The sequence below is a fragment of the Nothobranchius furzeri genome, chromosome 10 (genome assembly GCF_043380555.1).
Source record: "Nothobranchius furzeri strain GRZ-AD chromosome 10, NfurGRZ-RIMD1, whole genome shotgun sequence".
In the NCBI taxonomy this organism is placed as follows: Eukaryota; Metazoa; Chordata; class Actinopteri; order Cyprinodontiformes; family Nothobranchiidae; genus Nothobranchius; species Nothobranchius furzeri.
In genome coordinates, this window is record NC_091750.1 from 52,383,217 (window position 1) to 52,407,777 (window position 24,561).

General features: G+C 43.3%; 2 protein-coding genes across 3 annotated transcripts in view; one reads left to right on the top strand and one right to left on the bottom strand.

The window, feature by feature from the left end:
- The window catches only part of ttc3 (tetratricopeptide repeat domain 3), a 35,460-nt gene extending 16,199 nt beyond the window's left edge, over positions 1 to 19,261 (top strand). The window contains exons 17-46 of one of the 2 annotated variants that reach the window (XM_015961152.3): positions 214 to 286; positions 359 to 523; positions 4,553 to 4,633; positions 4,839 to 4,948; positions 5,049 to 5,175; positions 5,396 to 5,518; positions 5,599 to 5,700; positions 5,783 to 5,875; positions 5,948 to 6,012; positions 6,326 to 6,462; positions 6,537 to 6,860; positions 6,945 to 7,220; positions 7,300 to 7,337; positions 7,445 to 7,498; positions 7,574 to 7,653; positions 7,738 to 7,887; positions 7,973 to 8,534; positions 8,611 to 8,679; positions 8,838 to 8,981; positions 9,584 to 9,723; positions 9,879 to 9,947; positions 10,021 to 10,117; positions 10,306 to 10,409; positions 10,483 to 10,567; positions 10,682 to 10,765; positions 18,004 to 18,182; positions 18,272 to 18,386; positions 18,513 to 18,644; positions 18,866 to 18,958; positions 19,033 to 19,261. In XM_015961152.3, the coding sequence (XP_015816638.3) occupies positions 214 to 286; positions 359 to 523; positions 4,553 to 4,633; positions 4,839 to 4,948; positions 5,049 to 5,175; positions 5,396 to 5,518; positions 5,599 to 5,700; positions 5,783 to 5,875; positions 5,948 to 6,012; positions 6,326 to 6,462; positions 6,537 to 6,860; positions 6,945 to 7,220; positions 7,300 to 7,337; positions 7,445 to 7,498; positions 7,574 to 7,653; positions 7,738 to 7,887; positions 7,973 to 8,534; positions 8,611 to 8,679; positions 8,838 to 8,981; positions 9,584 to 9,723; positions 9,879 to 9,947; positions 10,021 to 10,117; positions 10,306 to 10,409; positions 10,483 to 10,567; positions 10,682 to 10,765; positions 18,004 to 18,182; positions 18,272 to 18,386; positions 18,513 to 18,644; positions 18,866 to 18,958; positions 19,033 to 19,143 (3,982 nt within the window). In that variant the 3' untranslated portion in view covers positions 19,144 to 19,261. Of the gene's footprint in view, positions 1 to 213; positions 287 to 358; positions 524 to 4,552; positions 4,634 to 4,838; positions 4,949 to 5,048; positions 5,176 to 5,395; positions 5,519 to 5,598; positions 5,701 to 5,782; positions 5,876 to 5,947; positions 6,013 to 6,325; positions 6,463 to 6,536; positions 6,861 to 6,944; positions 7,221 to 7,299; positions 7,338 to 7,444; positions 7,499 to 7,573; positions 7,654 to 7,737; positions 7,888 to 7,972; positions 8,535 to 8,610; positions 8,680 to 8,837; positions 8,982 to 9,583; positions 9,724 to 9,878; positions 9,948 to 10,020; positions 10,118 to 10,305; positions 10,410 to 10,482; positions 10,568 to 10,681; positions 10,766 to 12,195; positions 12,254 to 18,003; positions 18,183 to 18,271; positions 18,387 to 18,512; positions 18,645 to 18,865; positions 18,959 to 19,032 lie in introns of those variants that run through there. The other variant, XR_011521816.1, reaches the window with a different exon arrangement.
- Positions 19,262 to 19,420: 159 nt separating this feature from the next.
- Positions 19,421 to 23,858, bottom strand: vps26c (VPS26 endosomal protein sorting factor C). The gene is made up of 8 exons (XM_054730658.2): positions 23,655 to 23,858; positions 22,473 to 22,616; positions 22,093 to 22,242; positions 21,878 to 21,958; positions 20,197 to 20,271; positions 19,968 to 20,118; positions 19,748 to 19,900; positions 19,421 to 19,669 (listed from the first exon to the last, which is right to left on the bottom strand). The coding sequence occupies exons 1-8, from the start codon at positions 23,709 to 23,711 to the stop codon at positions 19,587 to 19,589; spliced, it is 894 nt and encodes a 297-aa protein (XP_054586633.2). The 5' UTR covers positions 23,712 to 23,858; the 3' UTR covers positions 19,421 to 19,586.
- Positions 23,859 to 24,561: the final 703 nt, after the last annotated feature.

Consider the following 24,561-nt stretch of genomic DNA (forward strand, 5'->3'; position numbering starts at 1 on the left):
GATTTGATGTACCTAACCTCTCATATCTACACAAACAGGGAACTGGTTAAGGCTCTATGTAATTATTGTAAACAACTTTTGTGACTATTTGCAGCAGCCTTATTTTAGATATCTGTAAGAATGTGTGCTGCTGCTGTCTGCTAGACTCACTTACAGCTGTTCATGCATCTTTGGTGTCTGACTGTAAAAATGGCTCACATTCTGTGGTTTCAGTGAAAAGGTCCAGTTCAGCACATCAGAGGAAGGAAGGAAGAAGAAACAGAAGAACGAGGATCGTCCTAGAGAGGTGGTGGGATTTTTGTTCATGTGACACAACCTGCTGTTGGTTTAGTTTAACCTGTTGCGTTTTTCCTTTCAGAACCAGAGCCATGTGGTTAAGTCTAAAGCGTGCATGAGTGACATGCGTAAAGAGCTCCAGTTCCTGATGCAGGACGCTCACATGGCTCTTGACGACCTCCGAAGCCACAACGCGGCACAGGCCTTCAGCCAGGCGCTGGACCTGGTGGAGTCTGCAACTCCCAAGGTAATCACACCTCATGTAGAGCTGGGTATCGATTCAAATTTCAAGAATCAATTTGATTCCGATTCTGAAGAATTAGAATCAGTTATCACTATTCGATTTGATATATCGGCCCAGCGAACTCTTCTTTTTTTGCTGTTACCTTAATTACATAACTTTGTAGTTCTGTAGTATTTTAACACTATTAACATTCAACAACAAATTATTGAAATATTGGCTATTAAAAATGGCTGCATAGCCCAATCCTTCACTCAGACATTAGCTTTTCACAAATACGCTGTCAGGCAGAATTAGCAAACAGATCTAGGGCAGCCATCAGAGGAAGTAAGAAGTGTCAATAACTGCGTTAATGGACTGTTATTGGAACACAAACCTAGGGCATTAGTAACAATAACACCTTAATATTTCATCCAAAAGCTGTAGCTACACACACACACATTTATTTTTTGTTATTTGTATTGGCCTCACCCAAGACTTGAGCAATATTTTTTAATATTCAGCAACATTCATGCAGATTTTTTTTAGGTTTGAACATCTTCAGGGTTGACCTTCCCTTAACTCATTCACTGCCAGCCGTTTCCTGATCGCTAACGGCCTTCGCTGCCAGCGTTTCTCACCGTTTTTACTGTTTTTTTAAGAGTCACAGAACGTTGCGCGCTAGCATGATGTCGATGCCAAAACAACCAAAACAAAGAGGAGACTTACCTCTTACATCAGGAAGAAGCCGCGTGTTTCGAGCGTTATCCGTTCTTTCATAATCCGTTGTTGAATTGTGATCGGCAGATGCTTCTCTGGTTTGCGCCTCACCTTTTTTACAGGAACGGCCCAAAACGATCTCCAAACACATGGATGGTCTGCTTCCTGATCATGTGATCTGTGACGTATGCGGATGAAGATCGGCTTCAGGGCTGAGATGCTTGTTCTATCAGCGCGGGGACTCGTTCCAATGCTCAAACAGTAAAAAAATGCAAATGACGACTTTAGTCGTCATTGGCAGTGAACGGTTGGATCTAAAATGACGACTTTAGTCGTCAGTGGCAGTGAATGAGTTAAATGTAATGATCATTTTCTCTAAGAAAAGGTCCTTGTCTGGACCACAGATGGCTGGGATACGTAGAATATTTATTTGATGATGTGGCACTCTATGACTTCCATATTATGTGGCACAGTTTTTCTTTTTTTTTTCTTTTTTTTTCCTTTCCTTTTTTTACATTTGAGCTACGTCTGTCGTCATTAGCGATGTTTTTACTATCCTTTCTAAATCCACCATGTCCCGAAAACAGTGAGAAAGCTTCAGAATGGGCGTGTGGAACATTTTGGCTTCATTAGCCGAACTTTATTCACATGCAGCACAGACTATGTTGCTCCATGCAGCAGCGCCACTCTTTCTGACAGGATGAGTGAGCATTCTTCTTCAATGAACAGACCTGTCAGCATTTGTACGTTTTTCCCTATTGTAATGTCTGGAAATGGTCGGTTTTTCATGTGCAGTTTGACCCCTTCAGTATCTGGTTTACATGGAGACAGGAGTCTACATGTGTTGCCTTTAATCTGCCGGATCCTGCCATTCCATCAGCTGGAGTCCGGGCCTCTCTGCAGCTCAGAACACATGATAACAAAGTGTCAACAAACTGTTCCCTTCTCAAGGTCCTTCTGTGCCAAGCCTGCCTGGTTATCTAGGCCGGACTGGACCGTTATAAGAGTGACTGTTTTCAGCTTATATGAATTAATCATTCATGAAATAATAATAATAATAATGATAATAATTAATATATAATTAATCTGTGCTTAAATCAATAAGGTTGATTGATCTGTGCTTGAATGACTGAAAGTATGAAATGAATTATTACATTGAATGATTTATATATATGGTAATCAGTAATGTTTGATATGACAAGGCAATCATCACCTACACCTAGACACAAGGTTCATTAGAGAGATAAATTATAGTTAAGTTAAACTCATGACACATAGATATTTCTTTACCCCAAATCAGAGCATCTGTATCCAGGGTATTCGCGGGGTCTTAAAAGTCTTAAAGGTCTTGAATTTAATGAAAGGAAAATTAAGACCCTTAAAAGTCTTTAAATCAATTTAGTAAAGTCTTAAATTTGGTTCGTATTGATGTGATTTTAAAATATGTTCGTCTCATACTTGCAAACTTGATGCTTTTCAGCGAAAATTGACGTTTATGAAACCAAATACGTTCACGTGAATCAAAGAGTTTTTGTTTTAGGGAAGGTGAGGGGGGGATTGAGTTCAAGTGTTGGTCAAAAACCGCTTTCCCAGTAATTAGACAGGTCCATCCTAACCTAAAGAAGATTCTGACAGACAAGGTGCTGTGGTGGTTGTTTCAGGTGCGTACAGGCTAAACCCTTTAGGCACGTCTTCCCTACATGTTATATAAGAGATTTGAAATCAAGAAGAAAAACTTGCAACACAGTATGGATCTGTTCTTAATGAGATGTTATTAGTGGAAAATAAACATAAATAGATCTAAAGATGTTTCTGTTACTTTTACTATCATTCTGTTGTGGAAAGTCAGCACAAATATTCAGTGAAAACTTTAAAAAGCTGCTTAAACCTTCATTATTTTGTAGTGGGCCTGTCTATATTTATAAAATCAGTTGATGGTTTAAGTAACTGTAGCTAAAGTTACTCAGAGCCACTGTAGAAGGTCCAGCCTAAGGCCCTGTCCACACATAGCTGGGGATCTGCCAAAACGTAGATATTTTTCTACGTTTTGGCCTGTCATCCACACGAAAATGGAGTTTTTTCACACGAAAATGGATCTTTTTAAAAGCTCCGGCCAAAGTGAAGATCTGCGTTTTCTCCGTTTTGAGTGTCTGCGTGTGGACGGACAAAACCGGAGTTTTAAGGTCCGCAAAGTCACTTTCCGTGACAAAAAAATGCTGGCATCACGTGTGCGACCTGTGTTTACACCATCGTTTACACTAGCCGACAGCATGGATGCCCTCAGAGCTGCGCTCGCTTTATCAATTGTCCAAGCGCTTTTTGCTTGTTTGTTTTTGCAAGTGGAATTACTGCTCCTTGCGGAAGACCACAGACGAAGGACGAGGTTAAGAACGGGGGAAGTACTGCCGCCTACAGGTCTGGCATGGCCTTAACAACGTATTTATCCGGGTACGTGTGGACAGTTTTTTTTTATTAAAACGAGGTGGTGTGGATGCAAGTTTTTGGAGGGGCGGATATTCGTTTTTAAATAAACCCGGCTACGTGTGGACTAGGCCTTAGTTAAGCTGTGGTAGCTGGAGAGGAACTGAGAAGCAGCATTAAACCTTTTGCTGTTTGCTTGTTCAAGTTTAATTCAAATAGAATATATGACATCAATTATATAATAATTGTATGTATATTTAACAGTCATGTTGAAGATAAAAGGCAGAATAGATTTACAAAACAAACATTTTAATTATCTGGTTACACTGAAGCTTCACGTTCCACAGTGAGCAGTCTCGTTCTCACATTTGGTGAGTTGGGATCTGGTCATCCTACTTAAGAATGATTACAGTCATTTGGAATATTTTCAGATGTTTTTATGTTTGGTGTTTTGTGAATTAGTTTCATAATAATAATTAATTATTATATGAAGATCCCTAATCGTTATCTGATCGGTTCTGTCAGTTTAATATATTTAGCTCTCTTGAACAGTAGGACTGGTAGAAAATTGCTTGCATTTTGCAAAAACATCACAATTTTTGTTTTAATATTCTCAATAAAATAAAAGTATATAAATGTCAGATGTCACTACAAAACCCATGAATATTTATGAGAATCGATTCAGAATGGGAGAATCGATATATATATATATATATATATATATATATATATATATATATATATATATATATATATATATATATATATTTTTTTTTTTTTTTTCAACACAGCCCTACTCTCATGGGACAAATTCATGAATTATCTGACTGATTTTATTTAAATCGCTGAGTTGTTGAATTTAAAGCAAAGTTTGTGAAGTCCACAGCAAGCTCTGATGTACAAACTGTTTTTCAGGAACTTGGACTTTCCACGTTGGACGTGCTGCTGCTCCTTTTTGGACGAACCTTGGCTCTGACAGAAATTGGCCAACCTGAGGTGAATCCAAGGATTCGGGATTTCTTTTAAAAGTTCTCTGAAAACAAATTTCTGATGAGTTTAGTTGGTGTTAAAGTAGAAAAACTAAGGTTGAATCTTTTTAATTTTTAATTATTTTTTATTTGTTTATTTTATCAGAGGAGTTTCACTCCTACTCCTCTACAAATCCAAACAAGTCTCAGATCTCATCATCATGTTTTTTTAGGAACTCACAGAAGCTCAGAAACTCCTGGAAAAGATGAAATCCTACGAGGAGCGAACGTTTCAATGTCTGTGTTTCTACGCTCTTGGAAAGGTGTTTCTCAGAGAAAACAGGTACAGACGAATCCTGGCGACACACACACACACACACACACACACACACACGCACGCTGCCCTGGTTCAGGTTGCACAGTAATGTTTGTGCCTCCTGCAGGTTTGCTGTTGCTCTGCAGCAGTTTTCCGATTCTCTGCAGATGGTAAAGAACCAAATAAGTCCAGGTAAACTCACCTGGCCTTTAACAAAAGAGGTCGTCAAGGAAACCCAACCAGACTATTTCAGGGTAAGTGGCCCTTTAGGGCTGATGTGTGCTTACATAACCAAGCTTTTATTCTATTTCCTCCGGAAATTGTTCTGCTTGTTTTGTGCATAAAGGCCCAAACTATGAAAGGTTTTCAAAAAGAAACTACAAACATTCCAAATAAATGTGAGAATATATAAAACTTTAGTTTGTAAACAGAAAACAGCCTATTTTAACCTCTATATTGTTTGTGTGTTTTTAGGATCTTCTGGAGCGTTGTATAGAACTGTGCAGATTTCCTCCTGCTCCTGATGCCGTTTGTCGTCTAGAAATATGTCTGTGCCCTTTGAAAACTGAAATCTACTTGACTGACCCAGATTTTAAGGTAACTGCAGCAGATTTTGGCATTTACAATCCTATAAAACTTCTCTGAGCTAATGGAACTTGTTTGTTTTTATTTAACAGGGCTACGTTCAAATGTGCTGCTGTCAGAGCTGCAGGGTTGAGTTTCACATCAACTGCTGGAAGAGCCTGAAGACAACTAAATTCTCTGATAAGAATGAAAAGGTCGGTTTAGGTGGCTTCATCCCGAACAATCGCTGCGGTTTCTGCTCACAGAGGAAACACTGTCTGTGTTTTTGTGTTGCAGGATATTCTCCATGAAAAGTGTTTGACTCCCGACTGTGTAGGCCAGATTAGTAGTATCAAAATCTATTGTCCAACTGGTTTGGTGAAATGTAAGGTAAGATTAAAAACCCGAGTAACCTGGAGGTCCATAAACAGGAGGAATGTTGATGAGTGTTTGTCTTTTCAGTTTGAATCTACAATCTCTAAACCAGCGGTGCTAAAGAGGCCCAAAGGGAATCAGAAATGTACAAGGTGAGTTTTTAGCTTTGGTGACATCCTACCTTAAAAATACTATTACTTTAAAGTGGATCTGTCTAAAAGTTGCTTTCTTTTGGCAAGACACTGGAGATAACAGCCCTATTTTAGAGTTGGTTTGATTTATAAACGCTGAGATTCTCGCTGCACTCCTGGGTCTCGCAGGGACTCGTCTTTGCGACCATCAACAGGTTTGCAGGAACAAAGGAACAGTCGTGCGTCCTCTGCCAGCGTGATGCTGGTTTAAGTGGAATAGCAGGATCTTTCTCTTGTTCTTTAAGGTGCATGTTTGTTTGTTTTTTCTCTCCAGTCTAAAGAAATTAAGATCAAAAGAGGAGCACAAGGTCAAAAGGAAGCAGTATAAGCAGTCGTCTGAAGAAAAGAAGACCTCCCCCGACGAGATTCTGCAGCAGAAAGAAGAATCCGGGTCACAAAGTCAACAGAAAAGTACAGCTTCTGTTATAATGTCTGAAAAGGTGCTCTTCTCTGCTGCTTCTCTAACGTGTGATTCGTGTTCTCAGCCTGGTTGCTGTACAGAGATCGAGTTCTGCTGCTGATCAGCCAGAACGTGGATCTCCTCAGAGAGGAAAGGGGTCTCCAGATTTCTGTCCTGACCGGCAGTCTGAAGCCTTGGTTGGAGCTGGACCTGCTGAGGGGGAACCAGATAGCCAGAAGGCTGCTGAACCACAACCAGCAGGAGTCGGTGAAGGACTTGGGTCAAGTTGTTGAGCTGCTGCTGGAGAGGAAGAACCGGGTTTGGGCCAGAGTGTTTGTCCAAGAACTTAGTAGCTGTGTGGATATAGATCCTAAGCTGAGCAGCTGGGCGTGTCAGCTCAATGCCGAAGGTCAGCCTTCACCCTCATCTTCATGCTGCTGTTAAACATTCAGTCACCATGAAGTTGTCCTGACCACCTGCTTCCTACGTTTAGGTCTGAACTCTGCCCGGATTTTCATTGATCGCCACTCGGAACACCTGGAGCAGCTGGATCTGACGCTCCTGCTTGAATTTGGACCGTTGAAGGAAATGATTTTAGAAAAGTTGAGCATTCGGCCGGAGTTTTTTTCAAGCAATGGCTTGACTGTGACTGAATACCTAAAACAGGCTCCGCCTCATGACATGAGACTCTTTATCTGGACTTTGGAGGAGCATAAAGACCACTATGTGTCCTGTCACACTATACTGGATGAGTATTTTTATACAATGGGTGCGTATTTTGAACCTGAACGTTTAGATTATTTGTTTTTACGCTTGTTTGAATGGTTTTACTGTCTTTTGTGTTCCAGATGGACATTGTTCAGTCTTAAAAAAGTCTGATGAAAATGTAAGCCGTGAAACTTTAGACTGTAATCTCATAAAAATATAAAGACCCACTTTGATCCTGTAGAGGCTTGAGAAACCTCAAACATTTATTCCTCGTTTTCATTTCAGAATTCTCCTACAAAGGCTAAAAGTCGAGGACGGAAAAAGAAGCAGAAGGAGAAGGTGGGAAAGTTTAGGTGGTGATTTTTTTTAACTTTTAAGAAGAACCTTGTGTGATTCTTCTGTTTGTCCTTTCAGGGTGTTTTTGTTTTGTCTGGCATCAGAGCACTAAAGCCTAGAGAGGAATGGGACCAAGACCTGTTTGAAGACGACTCTTTGTAAGATTAATTTTCTACTCTCAGACAAAATAAAGACGCCGCTCCTGTAACAAACAGAAGCTCAGGCTGTTTTCCTGCCAACAGATCATTCCTTCACCCCGCCGATCCCTTCAGTGTACCCAGCCACCTTCGGGAGGAAGTGGCAGATTTTGAGGACCAGTACAACACCAGAACCAAAACCTATAAAAGCTTTTTGGATAACAACCCCGATCCGACTAGAGAAAGTTTGTATGAGTAAGTTCGGTCTACTTTACAACATTTTGGTAGCCTTTAGTTTCTGGGTGTTGGGGTTGATCATCCGTTCCTCCTCTTTCTGCAGCTACTTTGCTCAGATCCTGGAGGAGCACGGCCCCCTTAACGCGGAGGACCGCCTGCTAGTAGGAGAGCTGGAGAACTTTCCTGCAGTGGCGAAGCTGAAGATCGAGGAAGCGGGCGGCGTTGAGGCCTTTTTGGTGGAGTCCCTTCGTTTTATTAAGATGGGCCGGCGTGTCGGTCTGGCCAAGCACGCCGTGCGCATGCAGCAGTCGGAATATGCAACCAGTCTGGACAACCTGGATGACATCGACGTCTGCTGCATCTCTTCACCTCCTGATTTCTACACGGCGTGTGATTTCACCAGCTACCTGGGGCGCAACCCCCCAGCTTACACAGACTCTCCTCCCATCCTCCCAAATCCTTACCCGTTTTACTCCCAGTTGCTGGAGAGCAGCCCCCGTTGTCACTGGAGCGAAGGAGACCTGGAACAGCCTTATGAATTTTTACCTGTTGTAGATCCTGCCCTCGATGCAGACTTTTCAGTTTTGGAAACGGATTTGACTCCAGAGAAAACTGTTTTTATTCCAGCTGATGAAAACCTTTTCAGACAACATGCAGCGGTGCAGGTGAACACCGTTTCATCACATTAGCTGAAACCTGTGTTAACGTTCTTATTGTTAAGGCCTTCTGTTTTTCTGTTAGACGCATCAGGTGCCCAAGAGAAGTGTGGCGGTGAACACCGAGTTATATTCACGTTTTGAGAACAGTCAGGTGAGTTTTATCAGTTGAGATATACCTGAACTCTGAAATCGTCCAAAAGGAGGAAGATTCTAGCGGTAAAATCAAAAGCTCAAATGTTTCCTTAAGAAGAAATGAGACTGTTATTATAAAGCACATCTCAAGAATTATTTTCCCTTTACTGGTTTTAGGGCGACATCAACAAAAAGGAGAAGAGCATCAGGATGTTGGAGCGGCAGATAAAGAAAATGAAAAACCAAATCAAAGTCAGTCCAAGTAAAGATGAGGCTACTATTCTGGAAGAGGAGATAAAGACGATCTCCTCAAATATACAAGTAGGTCTAAATCTGGCGCGTTAACGCTGAATACACACATTCCTGCAATCGTGTTGCTTTTTGGAGAATATTGCTGTTTTTTTAAGCCAAGTGCAGCGTTCACGTGAATCGTATAGATCCACAGAGGGGGGCCAGAGAAAGGGGGGGGATTCATATTGCTCACAAACTCTTTGTTGTAGCGTTTCAGTCACGTCATCATTTGACCAATGAGACGGCACGCCAAAAACTGCATAGACTGGGCAGTGCGCCACGTACATTAATGACTACTGTTGTTTCAACATCTCACAGCGGTTTTGAGCTTAAAGTTTGTCAAATCAAATAAAATCACCACTAAATAGGTTTTCTGTCTAGGGCTTTAGCAGATTTACCTCCTTTCATCCTTTATAGATGTTTTCTGTGGCTTCTTGTTTTTTGGGGGTGGTTAACACAAACACACGGTATTTAACCCCGTTCAAATGTAATAATAGCAACATAAATGGCCACCATGATTTTAATTGGTCCCCCCCCCCCCTTTTATTTTTATTTGTTTTTGTTTACGCCTTTTGAGTTTGCAGGTATGTTTAGATGAGCATGAATGCCTAAATGTGTGTTGTGTTGCTTAGGTGACCCATAAAGAGCTGGCCATGTTCCAGGAGAAGCTGGAGGAGGAGGTGAAAAAGTACCAGAAGGAGAAGAAGGCGAACCAGGAGGAGCTGAAGGCCCTGAAGATGGCAATCGAGCAGCTGGGTGAAGAACAAACAAGGTGAAGAGCGATGATTACAAACATCCTAACCAGCAGGTTATACGTTAAATATAAATATGTCATTCATTTCTTTTTTCATTTAACTGTGTGTGTGTGTGTGTGTGTGTGTGTGTGTGTGTGTGTGTGTGTGTGTGTGTGTGTGTGTGTGTGTGTAGTCTCTCCCAGACCATCAGAGACAACAACAGCATCTATGAAGAAAAGCTGAATGACTTCTTGGAGTTTAGGTAAACTATGAGCTGAACACAAATGCAAAATTTACTGATTATTATTCCTGACTGATTTATTTTTTTATGCCAGTAATCAGTCGGCAGGTGAGAAGATGAGTCTGGAGGATGAGATTAAACGCTGCAGATCCTTGTTGGGCTCTGCCAGCAGACGTGTTCAAACAGCTCAGGTAGGTCTTTTGGATTCAGGGTTTTATCCTCTAAACTGTAAAAACCCTGATTTTCTTTGGTTTTTGTGTAACTCAGACTACTACAATCATGCATTAATGGCAAATTAGCTGCAGAAACACATTAGGAAAGCCCTGCATATAGAGGGGGAGCACCAACTGTCCTTTAACCTCCGGTTTCGTGTCTCCAGCTGTCCATGGTGAACAGCAGCCGCGATCAGGCTTTGTCTGCACCCAGCAAAGAGCTGGCAGACTCCAAGGCTCTACTGGCCAAACTGGATGAGGTGTGCCACAGGTAAGAGGAGGGAAGTCACCTGAGGTGTTTTTATGCCAGATCCAGGTGTGAAAACTGTTTTATTTCTCTGCAGAGCCCCAAACGAGCATTTAGAAATGACCCGAAAAAACTGCAGAGCCAAAATAGAAGAACTGGAAAAGAACATTTCCATTGCTGAGGTGAACATGACGTTCTGAAGCATCAAACTGAAGCTTTTATAAGTTTATAGTAGTTTTATTTAATCAGTGTTTTTGACACACACAATGTAGCATCCACTCTGTTGTCTTCCACAGAGACGGTTCCAGGAGCAGCTTGATCAGCTAAAGAACAGCAGAGGAGACTGTGAGAATGGCGATCCTGAACCTGCAGCTGCACCAGTAAGGCCAGTTTAACATGGTTCCCTTTCAGTCGTTTCACTCGGTACAACGACGGTACTATGGGACATCACGCCCTCGTGTGGCCTGGCTGAAGGCACATTTAATCACGCCTGTAAAGGCAAATGAGTGCGACGCTGGGTGGTGGCCCTGCCCTCCACCTATAAGCCCCCAGCGTCACCGGCATTTTTCAGTTCTTATGCACTTCACCTTGCTGATAACCAGTGTTGGGAACGTTACTTTAAAAAAGTAATTAGTTATAGTTACTGATTACTTTGTCAAAAAAGTAACTCAGTTACTAACTGAGTTACAAGATCATAAAAGTAACTAATTACCAACAAAAGTAACTACTTAGTTACTTTTTTCATTAAAGAATGCAAGAATTACTACAATAGTAAAATATAAATGACTAATGACTGAACATAATAAAATGTATGTCCAAATGTTTTATATAAACCTGAATAATTGAAACAAATACACACTTAACAGGAGGAACTACTAATAGGAACATTACACTAATCTAGACTATTAAAAGGTCACTGTGTGATATTTAACAAAAACCCAATCAGCTAAAATTTAAAATTTCAAATAAACACCTGTAATATTTAACAAAAACCCAATCAGCTAAAATTTAAAATTTAAAATAGAAACACCTGTAAAGGTTCCCGAGCCTTTAAATCTCAGTCTAGTTAAATTACAGAAATAAATGTAATTTTGCACAGTATTCTAATTTTTCCAGCTTCACATAATTGTGTGTTTTTACTAGCATTTCTGTTGCTGGTAATCTAGTAACGGTTAAATAAATAAATATCCTTTAAAATGACACTAGAAGAGGCACAGATCTGATGGAGGACTTAAATGTACTAACTTGGGTCAGACCCAACCGTCAGACCCAACCACAGAAGAGCTGAAGCTGGGTGGTAAACACACACAGGTAGTTCTAATAACACCTGAGCTCCATGTCGTTTGAGACTGATGCATCAGTGTTACAGCAGGACTTAAGACATGATCAGAAACAGGTTACAGCTGGATGATCTAGGAAGGCAGAAGATCAGGACGTCTGAGCGGTGAACAGGTGAGCGGACCTTCGGGACGTCCCCCTGTCACGCCAAGGGCACGGCTGCAGACCCGCAGATTCCCACCTGCAGCAGCGAATCTGCGGGGGGCCTGCAGCCGTAGATATTCATCACGTCTTCCTCGTTCTTCACGGGCCGTGACGCACCTGGATGAAAACATCTACCTCTTTAGCTCCTGATCAGCTGATGATGACAGCTTCAACACACCGCGCTGCTTAACGCACGCATTTTCTTATCAGTAACAGAAACGACGTTTTGATAAAAGAAGACGTAATTAATTAGTTTGCTCGTTACAGAAAGAAATATTTTTTATTAACGTGGTTATTTTAAACGGAGTTATTCCCGTTGTGTCTACAGAATGCAGCAACTGAGACAGTGAGGGTCTCCGCCCACCCGGCCAGTCATCATCGTGTTTGTAAGTACGTTACCGACACCTCTCTCTCCCTGGCTGCAGCTGAAGTGTGGCGGTCGGAAAGCCTCACAGTGCTGCTCAACGTTCGACAAGCACATAGTAACGCACAACCTTCCGTCCCCCAGTAACTGTAACGGCGTTGCAACGGCGGGAAAAGTAATTAATTAGATTATTCCGTTACCTATAAAAGAACGCCGTTAGAAACGCCGTTATACTTAAACGGCGTTACTCCCAACACTGCTGATAACACGCGAGTACAAATAAACTATTGTTAGCTTTGCTATTGAAAAGTTAGCTTAACTGCTCACTTGTGTTGATTCTGCTGCCTTCTGGTCAGCGTTCGCCTTCCGAGCGCTACCTTTTCATGGCTGTTTTAGCTTTCTGCCTCCATGTTCTTTTGCCCCTGCCTCTCCGCTCTGTGTCTCGCCATGAGCACCGTGTTGGACTCAGCTAGGCGAAAGTCTGCTTCGCGTCCTTGTCCTCAGGGCTGTGGTTTTTTTTTCCTCCATGACAAGCACCTGCATGAGGACTGCCATGTCTGAATGTGGGTTATTCATGCCAACAGAGCGCTCTTGGACCCGGAGGTGTGCGATTTCTGTGAACTTCTTCCAACGTATCCTGGGGACACTGTTTGCAGCAGGACCTCATGCTCTCTGAGTCGGCTCCTGCGTCTATGCACGGCTCCGACGCGGGTGGTCTAGTGATAGAGTTCCCCGTTGCAAGCTGGGCAGATCACATGGAGGTGACAGACAGGCAGACCGACCTGGAGATTTCCCAGTTCTCTCCTCTGGCGGAGAACGAGTAGGGCGTGCTGGACATTTGTCAAGTCACGACCTGCCAGGGACTTGGAAAATCTTTGCGGTGGATTGTGTTACCACTGCCTCAACTCCCAAACGTCGGGAGGAAACTTCTTTTCTTTCGCTTTGCCGACGAGCGGCAGAGAAACTTAAAGTGGATTGGCCTGCTCATCCGCCGGACCAAATGGGTCCCATTCTGTAAGGTTTTTTTTTTTTTTTTTTTTTTTTTTTTTTTTTTTTTTTTTTTACCTCCGCACCGAATCGGCTGAGGTCAAAAACTTACTACCACCTTTCATGGACTTCACAGCTGAGCTCGTGTCATCCTGGGGGAAACCTCTGTCCACCCACTACGCGGTTTCGGGCTATGGACAGTTCGTGGACCTCGATGGTGCCGAGAGTTTGGGGTTTCTTGGACCTTCTCCCCTTTGGAGCCCTTACTGGTAGCTTATTTGGCATCAACCGACAACAATGGGGTGAGTGGACCACCAGCCAACATCTCGCATCCCCTGTCTCAGACGGTGGTGTCGCCAGCGGCAGTGGTGAGCCCCATGGCCGGTTGATTACCTCCCAGCTAGTCTGTCTGAAGTAAGGGCCCTCCTGCGGGCCCACAGAAACGCTCTATGAACCGTAAATAGAAGACTCAGTCGTCCTGATCTCAGGACCGAGTTGGTTCAGGACTTGGACTCTGCCAGACTTTCAAGTCTCAGTTTTCATCGGGTGAATGTTCTGTTGCCCATCAAACCCCGAGTCCCAAGAGACTTTGTTTACTGCCCCAGGTGGGTGAAAGTTGCACTGGTTCAACCGTTTTGAACAATGTTTCAATAAGACTGCAGTTTGCACTCAAATGAATGTCAATTTGACGTGTCTAAATGCTGCATTTCAAATTGGTCACAAAAGGGTGTCAGCCCGCTTTGCTGCCAACTAATGGCTTAATTTTCAACACAACTCCTGTCTGCAGACAACTTCAAACCAGGCAGGGGAGTCCATTTTCTCTCATTTGGCTGGAAAACAGCGGCTCTCCACTGTTTGCAGACACGGAGCTCAGAACGTGTGTCATCAATCACGGTGCCAAGCCCTCCCGCTCCACTAGAGGGCAACCACGCCATCATGACACCATTGAGCAGCCAGCTTATTGCGAACCTTTCTTTGGCACGCATTGCGCTGTGTCCCCACAGGCTCTACACAGTTCCTGTGCTTAGTGTTCGAAGGGAAAGCGGATGAGTAATTGGTTCTCCTACTCGGATTAGTCCTAGCTCCCCGTACCTTTTCCAAATTCAATTTAATTCAAAATACTTTATTAATCCCAGAGGGAAATTGATTGCTGTAGTAGCTCAGAATAATAATAATAAAGTCGTCAAAGAGTTGTTGTATATTACAATGGCTGTTGGCAGGAAGGATCTCCAGTAGCGGTCAGTGTTGCAGCGAAACCTCTGACTGAAGACACTCTTCCGTTGTCGGACAGTCTTGTGAAGAGAATGCTCAGGGTTGTCCATAATTTTCTTGATTCTCTGGAGAATCCTTCTTTGCATTATCTCCTCCAGTGGTTCCACAGTCGTCCCCAGAACAGAACCAGCCTTTTTTATTAGGCTGTTGAGCCTTTTCAGGTCCCTGCTTCTGATGCTACTACCCAACAGATGATGGCTGAAGAGATTACACTCTCAACAACAGACTTGTAGAAGATCTGCAGCATCTTGCTACAGACACTGAAGGACCTAGGCATTTTCAAGAAGTGCAGTCTGCTGTGTCCCTTCTTGTAAACGGCTTCGCTGTTCTTTCTCCAGTCCAGTCTGTTGTCCAGGTGAACTCCAAGGTATTTGTATTCCTCAACCACCTCCACTTCTTCTCCCATGATGGAAACAGTGTTTGACTCCACCCTGTTTCTTCTGAAGTCTAAAATCATCTCCTTTGTTTTGTTCACGTTCAAGGTCAGATGATTGTTTCCACACCATGCCACAAAGCGCTCCACCAGCTCTCTGTACTCAGCTTCCTGTCCATCTCTGATACACCCGACAACTGCAAAGTCATCTGAGTATTTCTGTAGATGACAGGTCTCTGATTTGTACTGGAAGTCTGAGGTGTACAGGTTGAAAAGGAATGGTGAGAGTACAGTCCCCTGTGGTGCTCCAATGTTACCGATCGCCTGGTTTGATGTGCAGTTCTTCAGCCTCACAAACTGTGGTCTGTTTGTCAGGTGGTCTTTAATCCAGGCGATTATAAATGTGTGGAAGTTGTGTTAACTCCTCTCAGAGAGAGGGGTATCTGCATTCTTGCCTACTTGGATGATTGGGCTCTGGTAACAAGTTCTCAGGTGCATGCGGAGACTCACATTTCCAAAGTTCTTTCTCATGTGTGAGCCCTGGGCTTTTTCCGTAAATTACAAGAAGAGCTCCCTAGAGCCGAGCCAGAGGGTTTCCTTCCTCTGACTAGAAATACGCTTTCAGTCGGCTAGAGCGTGCTTTTCGTATCACGGGATAGCCACAGTTTGCAGCAACATGGCCCACTTCCAGCTGGGAGCCAGATTGATCTGGAGGTGCTGCACCCTCATCCACACTTGTGAGAACTGCAGGCCTGCAATTCTTCCCCTATCTGTGATAAATACTTTTCAGAGCTTGCACCACTAAGGTTCTATGTGCCTATAAGTGGAAAGTATTTGGGAGTTGTGTCAGAGCTGGTCCATGGTTCCTTCGCAGTAATTCACTGTGGACATTTTCTCTTTATCTTTGGACTTTCTGTCCAGAAGGGACAGAAAGGGACCTCATTTTGGTTCCAGAGACCCTCTGTGGTCCTCCGTTTGAGCCAGTTGAGTCTGTCAACATGAGGTTCCTGTCTTGTAAGACAGCCCTGCTGTTAGCCCTGGCATGGGCTAAGTCAGATCTAGGGTTACTCTGTGTCCAAACACTACATATATGCCCAAGGTCATCCAGCTGACCTACGGTTCTATGACCATAGAGCTTTCGGCTTTTCAATCATCCTCCTTTTGCCTCCCAAGAGCAGAGGAGGTTGCATTGTCTGTGCCCGGTTCGTGCTCTACGGGCTTTTGTGGACTCCAACTGTCAGACCTGCGGTTTGTGTTTTTTTTGTTTAGGGTTAATGTCTCAGCAGGCTAAAAAGGTCAGCGCGCACTCTACTAGAGGTTTGACTATTTCAAGGGCGCTGTTTAGGGTGCTTCATTTAATGACATTGGCTCAGTTGCGAGCTGGGCTGCACCCCACACTTTTGCGGGATTATACGGTCTGGATTTCATGGCCCCTTCGGTGGCTCATGAAGTTTTTTCTGTTGGGTCTGCGTTGCCATCTTAAATGGCGTTGCCGGCCCAGGTTTTATATGTCCCATAGTAGGGTTGTCACGGTATGAAAATGTAACCTCACGGTTATTGTGACCAAAATTATCACGGTTTTCGGTATTATCGCGGTATTTTTTAAACGGTGTTGCATATGTTCAGAAAGCATTGATAGTCCTGTTCTACACAAACTGAAATAGTTCTGAAAAGGTTTAACAGTGTTTATTAAACCTAAAATAACACAAAGCCTTAGCAAAAGTGCAACTTTTCACAAGTAAAGGAACAAATAGCTTATTTTTCTGGAACATGTTACAGTAGTCAGTGCAGGTTTAAATGATACAAATCCAAACATTCAAACCATAAACAATATGTAAACAAATCAAAGAAACACCACTTGTTTTCTCATATACTTGTTTTCTTCATTATCAAAATGAAAATCTAAAACTCCAGTCCACACTTGACTTGAGCACTGTACAAGTCAACTTTAAAAAATATGTATTTAAAATAAATAGCCACTTTAAACAAATGACTAAAATAACTACTACACTATGTAATCAAATCCAAATGTTCAAGTATAAATGGCATTGAATAAGTAAACAAATCAATGACAAGGAACTAATTGTAAATTTCTCTTCATCATCAACAAATAAGATGCTTCATCCAGCAACAGGGTGTCCGTGACACGGTTTAAATGCTGGCAGAGGACGCTGCGGCTGCAGTTTATAGTGACTCGTTGCATTCTCCCTCAACCAAAAGTCCTCACGTCATGCATTTAAGCTAAAATGCAAATGTTATCTTACCTTGCACTGGCTGTAGAGACGTGGGTGATGGTCACGCAGATGTACCATTAGATTCGAAGTGTTGCTGCCTTTTGCAGACACTTGTTTCCTGCACGTTCTGCAAACGGGATAGCCGTCTTCTATTAACTGTCCCTCAGCATTTTTCAGAAATCCAAAATATGCCCATACTTCCGATTTAGTCTTCTTTGAGGGCTGATGGATGTCCTGGGCGCTGCCGTCTCCTCCTTCGGCCATTATTTCAGCTTCAAAGTTTTGGTGCCGTTGCAAATTAAAAAGTGCGTGTGCGCGCCGCGGGAACTTCAGCTGAAGCGACGGTGGCTGGTAAGGGTCATCGCGCCGAAACCGCGGCCACGGTAAACCCACCGAGATAATATAGTTTTTTAAAAACTGGACGGTTATTTTTATTGTCAACTTTTTTACCGGGGTTTACCGCTATACCGGTTACCGTGACAACCCTATCCCATAGTACCTTCGTTGTACCGAGTGAATCGACTGAAAGGGAACGTTAGGTTACGCTTATAACCACTGTTCCCTTCGCAGCCTAACTCGCTGAAGAGCGACTATCAAACTGAGAAATGCCGGTGATGCTGGGGGCTTGTAGGTGGAGGGCGTGGCTAACACCCAGCGTCGCGCTCATTTGCCTTTACAGGCGTGATTTAAATGTGTCTTCAGCCAGGCCACATGAGGGCGTGATGTCCCATAGTACCTTCGTTGTACCTCATTCCTCTCATTCAGGGAACAGTGGTTATATGCATAACCTAACGTTTTAATTACAGTTAATCCTTTATCAATGTTGTAAAACTTTTGTTTGGGTTTATAAATGTAGCTGTAAGAAAATTGGTAACGTATCCTTCTGACCCATTTTCTTTGATTCAGCTCTGCGCAGCAGCTAAAGACTTTGTCCCACAACCTTCAGCTCAGGCCTCCAACAGCATGCCTCCACCCGCAGCTGAAGCTCCTGGGGTGAACGAGCACAAAGCTGTCAAACAGAAGCCGGGGCCTCTGTTTGACAGAGTCATGGAGAGCCTAACAGCCATGTTTCCTGACTATTCAAGGTAAGAAAACAATTTCAACGATCAGATGTGAGATTATGAGGTTAAAACCAAATAAATCCTGGTAATGAAGAGTTCTTGTTTGTGTTCAGGCCAGATTTGATGAAGTATGTTGCAGAGTTTCGTTTGGCCAGAAGTGGAAGTCTGCACGCTGTGACGCTGCAGGATTGTGTGAGTGGAGTGACTCAGCGGATCCTAGACCATCAGGTAGTTTAATTACGACTCACCTGTCTCACCCTCCCATGTGCATTGATTGCTTGTTGACTGTTTCCAAGTGAGACAACTTAATATTGTTCAAGCTCTGTGTGGTGAATTCAGTTTTCCTCTTCTCAGGAAAAGCTGAAGCGTGCCAGAGCTAACGTTGTGGGCCGCTCCAGCCCAGCTCGGAGTGCTACCCCCCCGCCGCTGACCCAGGCTCCTGTCTGGCAGTCGCTCAAAACCCAGAGTCTCAGAAATCCAGATGCCGTAAGTCCAACATCATTAGGTGGTGAATTAATTAATTACTAGTTCAAACACTTAGTCTCGCTGCTTTGTCTCATTAATTCTCTCGGCTCCTAAACCGCTGCTCATCTCCATCTGATCCAGCCTCTAGTAGGAATCAAATGTGATAAAGATCAACTTCATCTTCACCAGAGAAGCTCTGTCTGGCTCATCCGCTGATCACGTTGTTTACGTTCTGGTTGCAGCTGAACATGGAGGACCCGTGCATCATCTGTCATGAAGACATGAGTCCAGAGAACACCTGCGTGCTGGAGTGCAGACACAGCTTCCATAAAGAGGTGTGTGTGTGGATCAGTTTATCGGTTTCAAATACCAAGAAAACATTTTAATGTGCAGTTCTGGTTCTGTTCAGTGTATCCGGTCCTGGCTGAAGGAGCAGAGCACCTGTCCCACCTGCAGGAATCACGCCCTTCTGCCCGAAGACTTTCCCGCTTTGTCTGGCAGGAAACGCCATGCCCCCTGAAGTCTCCTCCCGTACTCAGTTATATGCTTTTATGTTTTTTAAATTTCTTTCTTTTAAAATTGGACTTTAATTTTTGGCTTTCTTATTCTAATGCTTTTGTGTTTGTGCTGGAGAAGCCGTTTCATCTCCCAGTGCTGCAGGTTACCTGTAGTTTATTTTTATTTTTTTACCTTTTTAATTGTTCACTTATTAGAGAATCTGCTATTTGCAAACTTAACAGGCCGCCTTTTAAATGCTATGTGGGTTTTGTTGAACAAAATAATAAATGTTACAAAACTTCAGACTAGTCGGGCTTTATTTCATTTATACAGTCTTTACAAATGTTTTCGCTCCCAACGGTTACTTAAGGACTCATCGTTAGACTTGAGCCAGGTGGTGGAGGTGATGCTGAGGCTGGTCCCAAGTCAGATTTATCTCACTTTTAAGTCGTGTATGAAAGTCTTTCAGAGTCGACACAGCTTGAGAGGAAAGTTCTCTGTGATCAGATGATCATCATGGAGGACGATGACTATGTTGATTTCAAACTCTAATGGACATAAACAAATGTTTTAGTCACTTCCTACTGGTCAGATGTCTTGACTCTGAACTGGGTGGTTTCACTCACCAACTTTGAAGTTGGTGGTTTCCAGTGTGGGGCAGGTGAAGAGTCGAGGGAAGACCATGTAGATGGGAATGGAGAGGCCATGGCACACGTCTCCTTCAGCGATCTGGATGTTCTGGATCTCTGTAGCGTCTCGGGCGTACCCTTCAGCACAACCTGAGTACAGAGAAGAGCTTCAGCTCTGCTGCTGCAGTAGCATCAACCCTCTGAGTTAAAAACTCACCACATGTCTCCACTCTAACCAGCTGCAGCTCAATGCTCTTGATGGGGACATCTGATTTCTCCACCACCAACTCTCCCGTCAGCGGCTGACTGATCACACAGCTTGTGGCGTCTAAATGGCCTCTGATCCGAAATTTTGGTAGAGAGCTCCTCTGGAGAGAAACGGCACATCTCAGTTTCAGTTAAAAAGTAAAAGAAACAAACATTTTGAGGTTGTGGCTTTTCCTCACCTCGCGGATGTTCTGCAAGGTGTCGGGAGTGATGCTGAAGTTGACCGGGGCAGCAACTATTTTAGCTTTACACGGCTGAAAATCAAAAGGATCAACAACTGTTGCATCTTGTCTGATGGAGTTACCATTGAAGGAGAAATAAAAGTGTGAATGCAGAAGCTGCATCAGAGCAGGGGCCTCATTTATAAAGCTTGCTTACACACAAAACGGGCCCGGAAAACTGCGTAAGCGACTTTCCACACAAACTTTGGGATTTATGAAGCACAGCGCAAGTTGATTAAGGACCTGGCTTACACACATGTTGGACATGGAGAGCACCTGCAGTGCTGCTGCTGAGAAGGATAAAATTATGAAATCCTGCAGCATAATCACCTGTACTGCTTCGTTTTCACACAGAACAACCCCCCCCCCACACACACACACACACACACACAGCCTGAAGCGCAGAGTACGGAATGCAGAATATCAGCAGGGGGACAGATTGAGACAGAATGTTATGCGTCTGTGACCCAATTGATCATGAGCCCTGGCTACTTGGACAAGGGAGACCTCCGTTTGGGTGACTGGTTAGCGCGCATGTGACTTTCACCCGGGAGTCTGGGGATCAAATCCCGATTGGACCATTTTTTATACCCGCCACAGATCTCTGAAGAATTTACAACATTGACGGCTTCAGCAACGCTGTGCCACTCCGTGGATTTTCTCTTATTTGTTTTGCAAAAGCACTTCCTTTCATTTCTCCACCTCACCCACAAGTACCTCAATTTCAGCTTGTGAAATAGTGCTTCCTTGATCTGCGGTCGTGATCGAAATGCTGCAACAAGTCGGCTTATGTAAATGCATGAGGTCCACAAGGCACTTAGCATTGACCATTTATGGCAGTAAGTGGGCGTGATGAGGGTGGGATGTGACTAAAAAGCAGCTGAGAACCTTTCTAGATAGTTTCCGATTTATGAAGCAGAGACTGCGGCCAAGTGTGGAGGATTGTGGGTTGCCCTCTCCTCCCCAATGTGAGTGGCGCAATTTTGGTGCTGGTGCCTCTGCATCTTGTTAGGGCCTTGGGCTGAGGAGGGCGTGACGTGTCCAAGGAGCGGAGCTGTGCCAGGGGGCTGCGGAGAGACTGGCGGTGTGCGCAGCAGCCAGCAGGCGAGGGGACGATGCTGGAGCCATGGCGGCAGCACAGACGGCTTGCTGCAGGTGGTCGACTTTGTGCCTGACAGCCAAAGCACAAGGTGGAGCAGACTGGGTCCCAGCTACGTGGGTCAACACTGTCCGCTGGAGCCAAGAGGTGGCTCCTTGTACTGGACACCATCCCGCCCCTGCTGATGCACAGGATGTTTTAGACAGTTTTTAGGACTGTTTTTTTATTTTTATTTTTTTTACTCCTTCAGCCTCTAAAGACTTGAACTTTTAGCGTTGTCGTTGCTCCTCCAAATAAATGATCTATTTTAGTGTTCAGTGGTTGCCCTGCCTGTTCAGACCACGAGTCACTTGTTTTCCTCCTTGTATCCGGAACCTGCAGCCGTGGACGGGCTGCTGCGGGGTAACACGTACCCCATGTTGAATAATCACAAACCTACTTGGCGTAGGTACTTTTTTTTTGCTAAGCTGAAGTACGGTTTTAGTAAGGATTCTTCTCAATGTTTGATAAATGAGACCCCTGGTGAGGTGCTGAGCTCACCTGAGAGTGAACGATAAACTCACAGCTCCTGCTCAAGTCTTTAGCCAACAGGGAGCGCTTTAGGTCACAGCGGAGGGTGTACTGTAGAAAAAACACACATTACAAACGGGAACACACAGATGTGCCCCAAAGAGCTACAATAAATCATGTATAAAGAAAAAAAAAGATTTTCGTCTTCAAAGATGTATAAACATTAATTTATAAATCTGAATGACCTGAATGTTGACGAAGACTCCGTGATACGTCTCATAAAGCACTTTGTTCCCTTTCATGTGCAGAGGGAACTCGAACGGGATCTCCGTCTTTCCTCCTGGGATTTTTCCTGCCTTGGCCACCTCGATGTTACTGCTGATCAGCTGGATCGGCTGCAACACATTAAAACAGATTTATCATTGGCAATGTTTGAAAAACACTCCGCATCAACTGGAAGGTTTGTGTGTTTAATGGTCAAAGTCTCTCCTCTTGGGGGTGCCAATGAGCAGGTAAAGTGATTTAAGTGATTGTTGAATACACACAAGTTATTGAAATTAAGTGGTTTTGACACAAAGTAGTATAGTATATATTTGACCTGATATTCAGGGAGATGTGAGCTCACCTTGACAGAATTGTAGAAAGCCTCAAAGACACCGACACTCTTGGAGCTCAACTGGAGGTTTACGATTCCCTCCATGCTCAGCGAGATGCCGTGATGCTGCATCGCCTCTTTACATGTCAGCACGATGACACCTCCCACTGTCTCCTGCAAATGATAAAAGTAATTATTTTTCAATTCCTGAAAATGTTTCCAAAGGATGCATTACTTAATTAAAAAAAGATGGTTGGTGGTTGAGGAACCTGCAAACATTGTTTGAGCCTTTGTATTTTATTTCAGTGATCGTTTTAAGAAAGCAATTTATGCAAGCTGCTTGGTGGAGCAGTTGGTAGGGAGGTTACAGGTTCAAATCTCAAATTTCTGTGCAAATTTGACATGTTCTCTTCATGGATGTGTGTGTTTTCTCCTACAGACCACAAACATGCTTTTTCAGATTAATTGAAGACCCTGAATTGTCCCTAGGTGTGAGTGAACAGGGGACTGGTTGTCTGATGGTCTGTTCATTGAAGATCTGTGACGTAGATCTGTCAGGCTTCTCAAATTCTAGAATTTCACCGTCTATGTTCTATCAGAAGCTAATGCAGGAGATAGGTGTAGGAGACTATTTTCATGTTCAGCCTGCATGAAAACTCAGTCTGACCAATTATAATCAGAACTAACAATTGATTTTTTTCAGTAATCCACACCTTTAATGCATAATGTCATTTTAAGTAGGGCTGCACAATATATCGTAAATATATCGTTATCGTGATATCAGCATGCACAATATGCATATCGCAAAGAACAGATAAATATCGCAATGAACGGTATGGCAATGAACGGTCAGCTCAAATGTTTGCTACACATAATTTATTCTGTCAGTCAAACGGAAGCATGATTTTTTTAACAAATCAGAGTTCTTCGCCCATTTGGCCAATTGAGTGTGTTCTCATAGGTCAGATGCCCGCCCCATGACACCTCAGGAGGACCTCACCCAGATCTCACGGGTAACAGAATTTCTCGTAACATGGTCACAAACCAAGTCACGTGAGAGCGACTTGCCAGAGCAAATATTCAACAACAAGCTCGTTTCCGTTATAATAAAGTCAACAGGATCACTGATGAATTTAAGACTTTCACATGCAGGATGTTTACATTATTAGAACCGACTGAACGGATGCTAAGTGATTGCGGACAACAACTTACCCCTTCACGATACACTTTGTTCGCTCTCTTCAGTTTTATGTCCAAAGTGACGCTCATGGCGGAGCTGAGTGGAGAGTTCAATTACTTCAATAATGTCTAGGACTCATTTAGTTGATGCAACAAAAAATCACTCTTTAAATATAATCGAGTAACCTGCTCCTGATGAGAAACTAGTCAATATCCGGGTAACTTCCGAAATAAATTTACCATTTCCGCCTGTATTTGAAAACTTCCGCTGTGTTTCCTTCGAATTAAAAGCACAATAAATGATGAAAGAGAGACACAGCTGGGCTTCGATGGCTTCAACCTCTCACACAATGACAGTTAACACATTTGACTTGCTTCACACGATCTTACGCCACACCCCCAGTTTCTCACGCTATGAGCTACACATTGCGTGAAGTTACTGTACACACGATACAGCGGAACAAGCTCGGTTATAAACGAGAAGGGGGAATTGACGCCCTCCAGTGGCGAAAGGCTAGACTATAAATTCTTTCTCAAAGTTGAACAGTTAAACGATTTAGAGAATATTTTATCCTACCTATCCAAATGACGCTGTAAAAATCCTAATGTTTTTGTCAATTTGGGAATATTAATATTAAGGAGAGAAGACTGTGACATCGTATCACTTCCTGTGGTTTCCTTCAAAATAAAACACCCCACTTAAAATTACTACGGGTTTTACATTAGTTCTAACAGCATGATTAGTCTAAACAACGGAAAAGCAAGAACGTCTTCATTTGTACAAGCTCCTTAATAAAGCTCAACTAACCTGTGTTCAGCAAGATTAAATCAACACGCTTCATCAGGATTATCAACCAACAGTACTACAATCAGACCGTTCATCTTCTGGTGGTCTTAAGGCGAAATTAAATAAAGGTACAGATAAATACATTTTGTTACA

Excerpts from the sequence above, each read along its gene's own strand:
- vps26c (XM_054730658.2), bottom strand. The coding sequence starts at position 23,711 with ATGAGCGTCACTTTGGACATAAAACTGAAGAGAGCGAACAAAGTGTAT. Across the intron at positions 22,243-22,472 it reads CTTTCTACAATTCTGTCAAG|CCGATCCAGCTGATCAGCAG; the intron begins GTGAGCTCACAT and ends AATGTGTTGCAG. Across the intron at positions 21,959-22,092 it reads GAGTCTTCGTCAACATTCAG|TACACCCTCCGCTGTGACCT; the intron begins GTCATTCAGATT and ends TTTTTTCTACAG.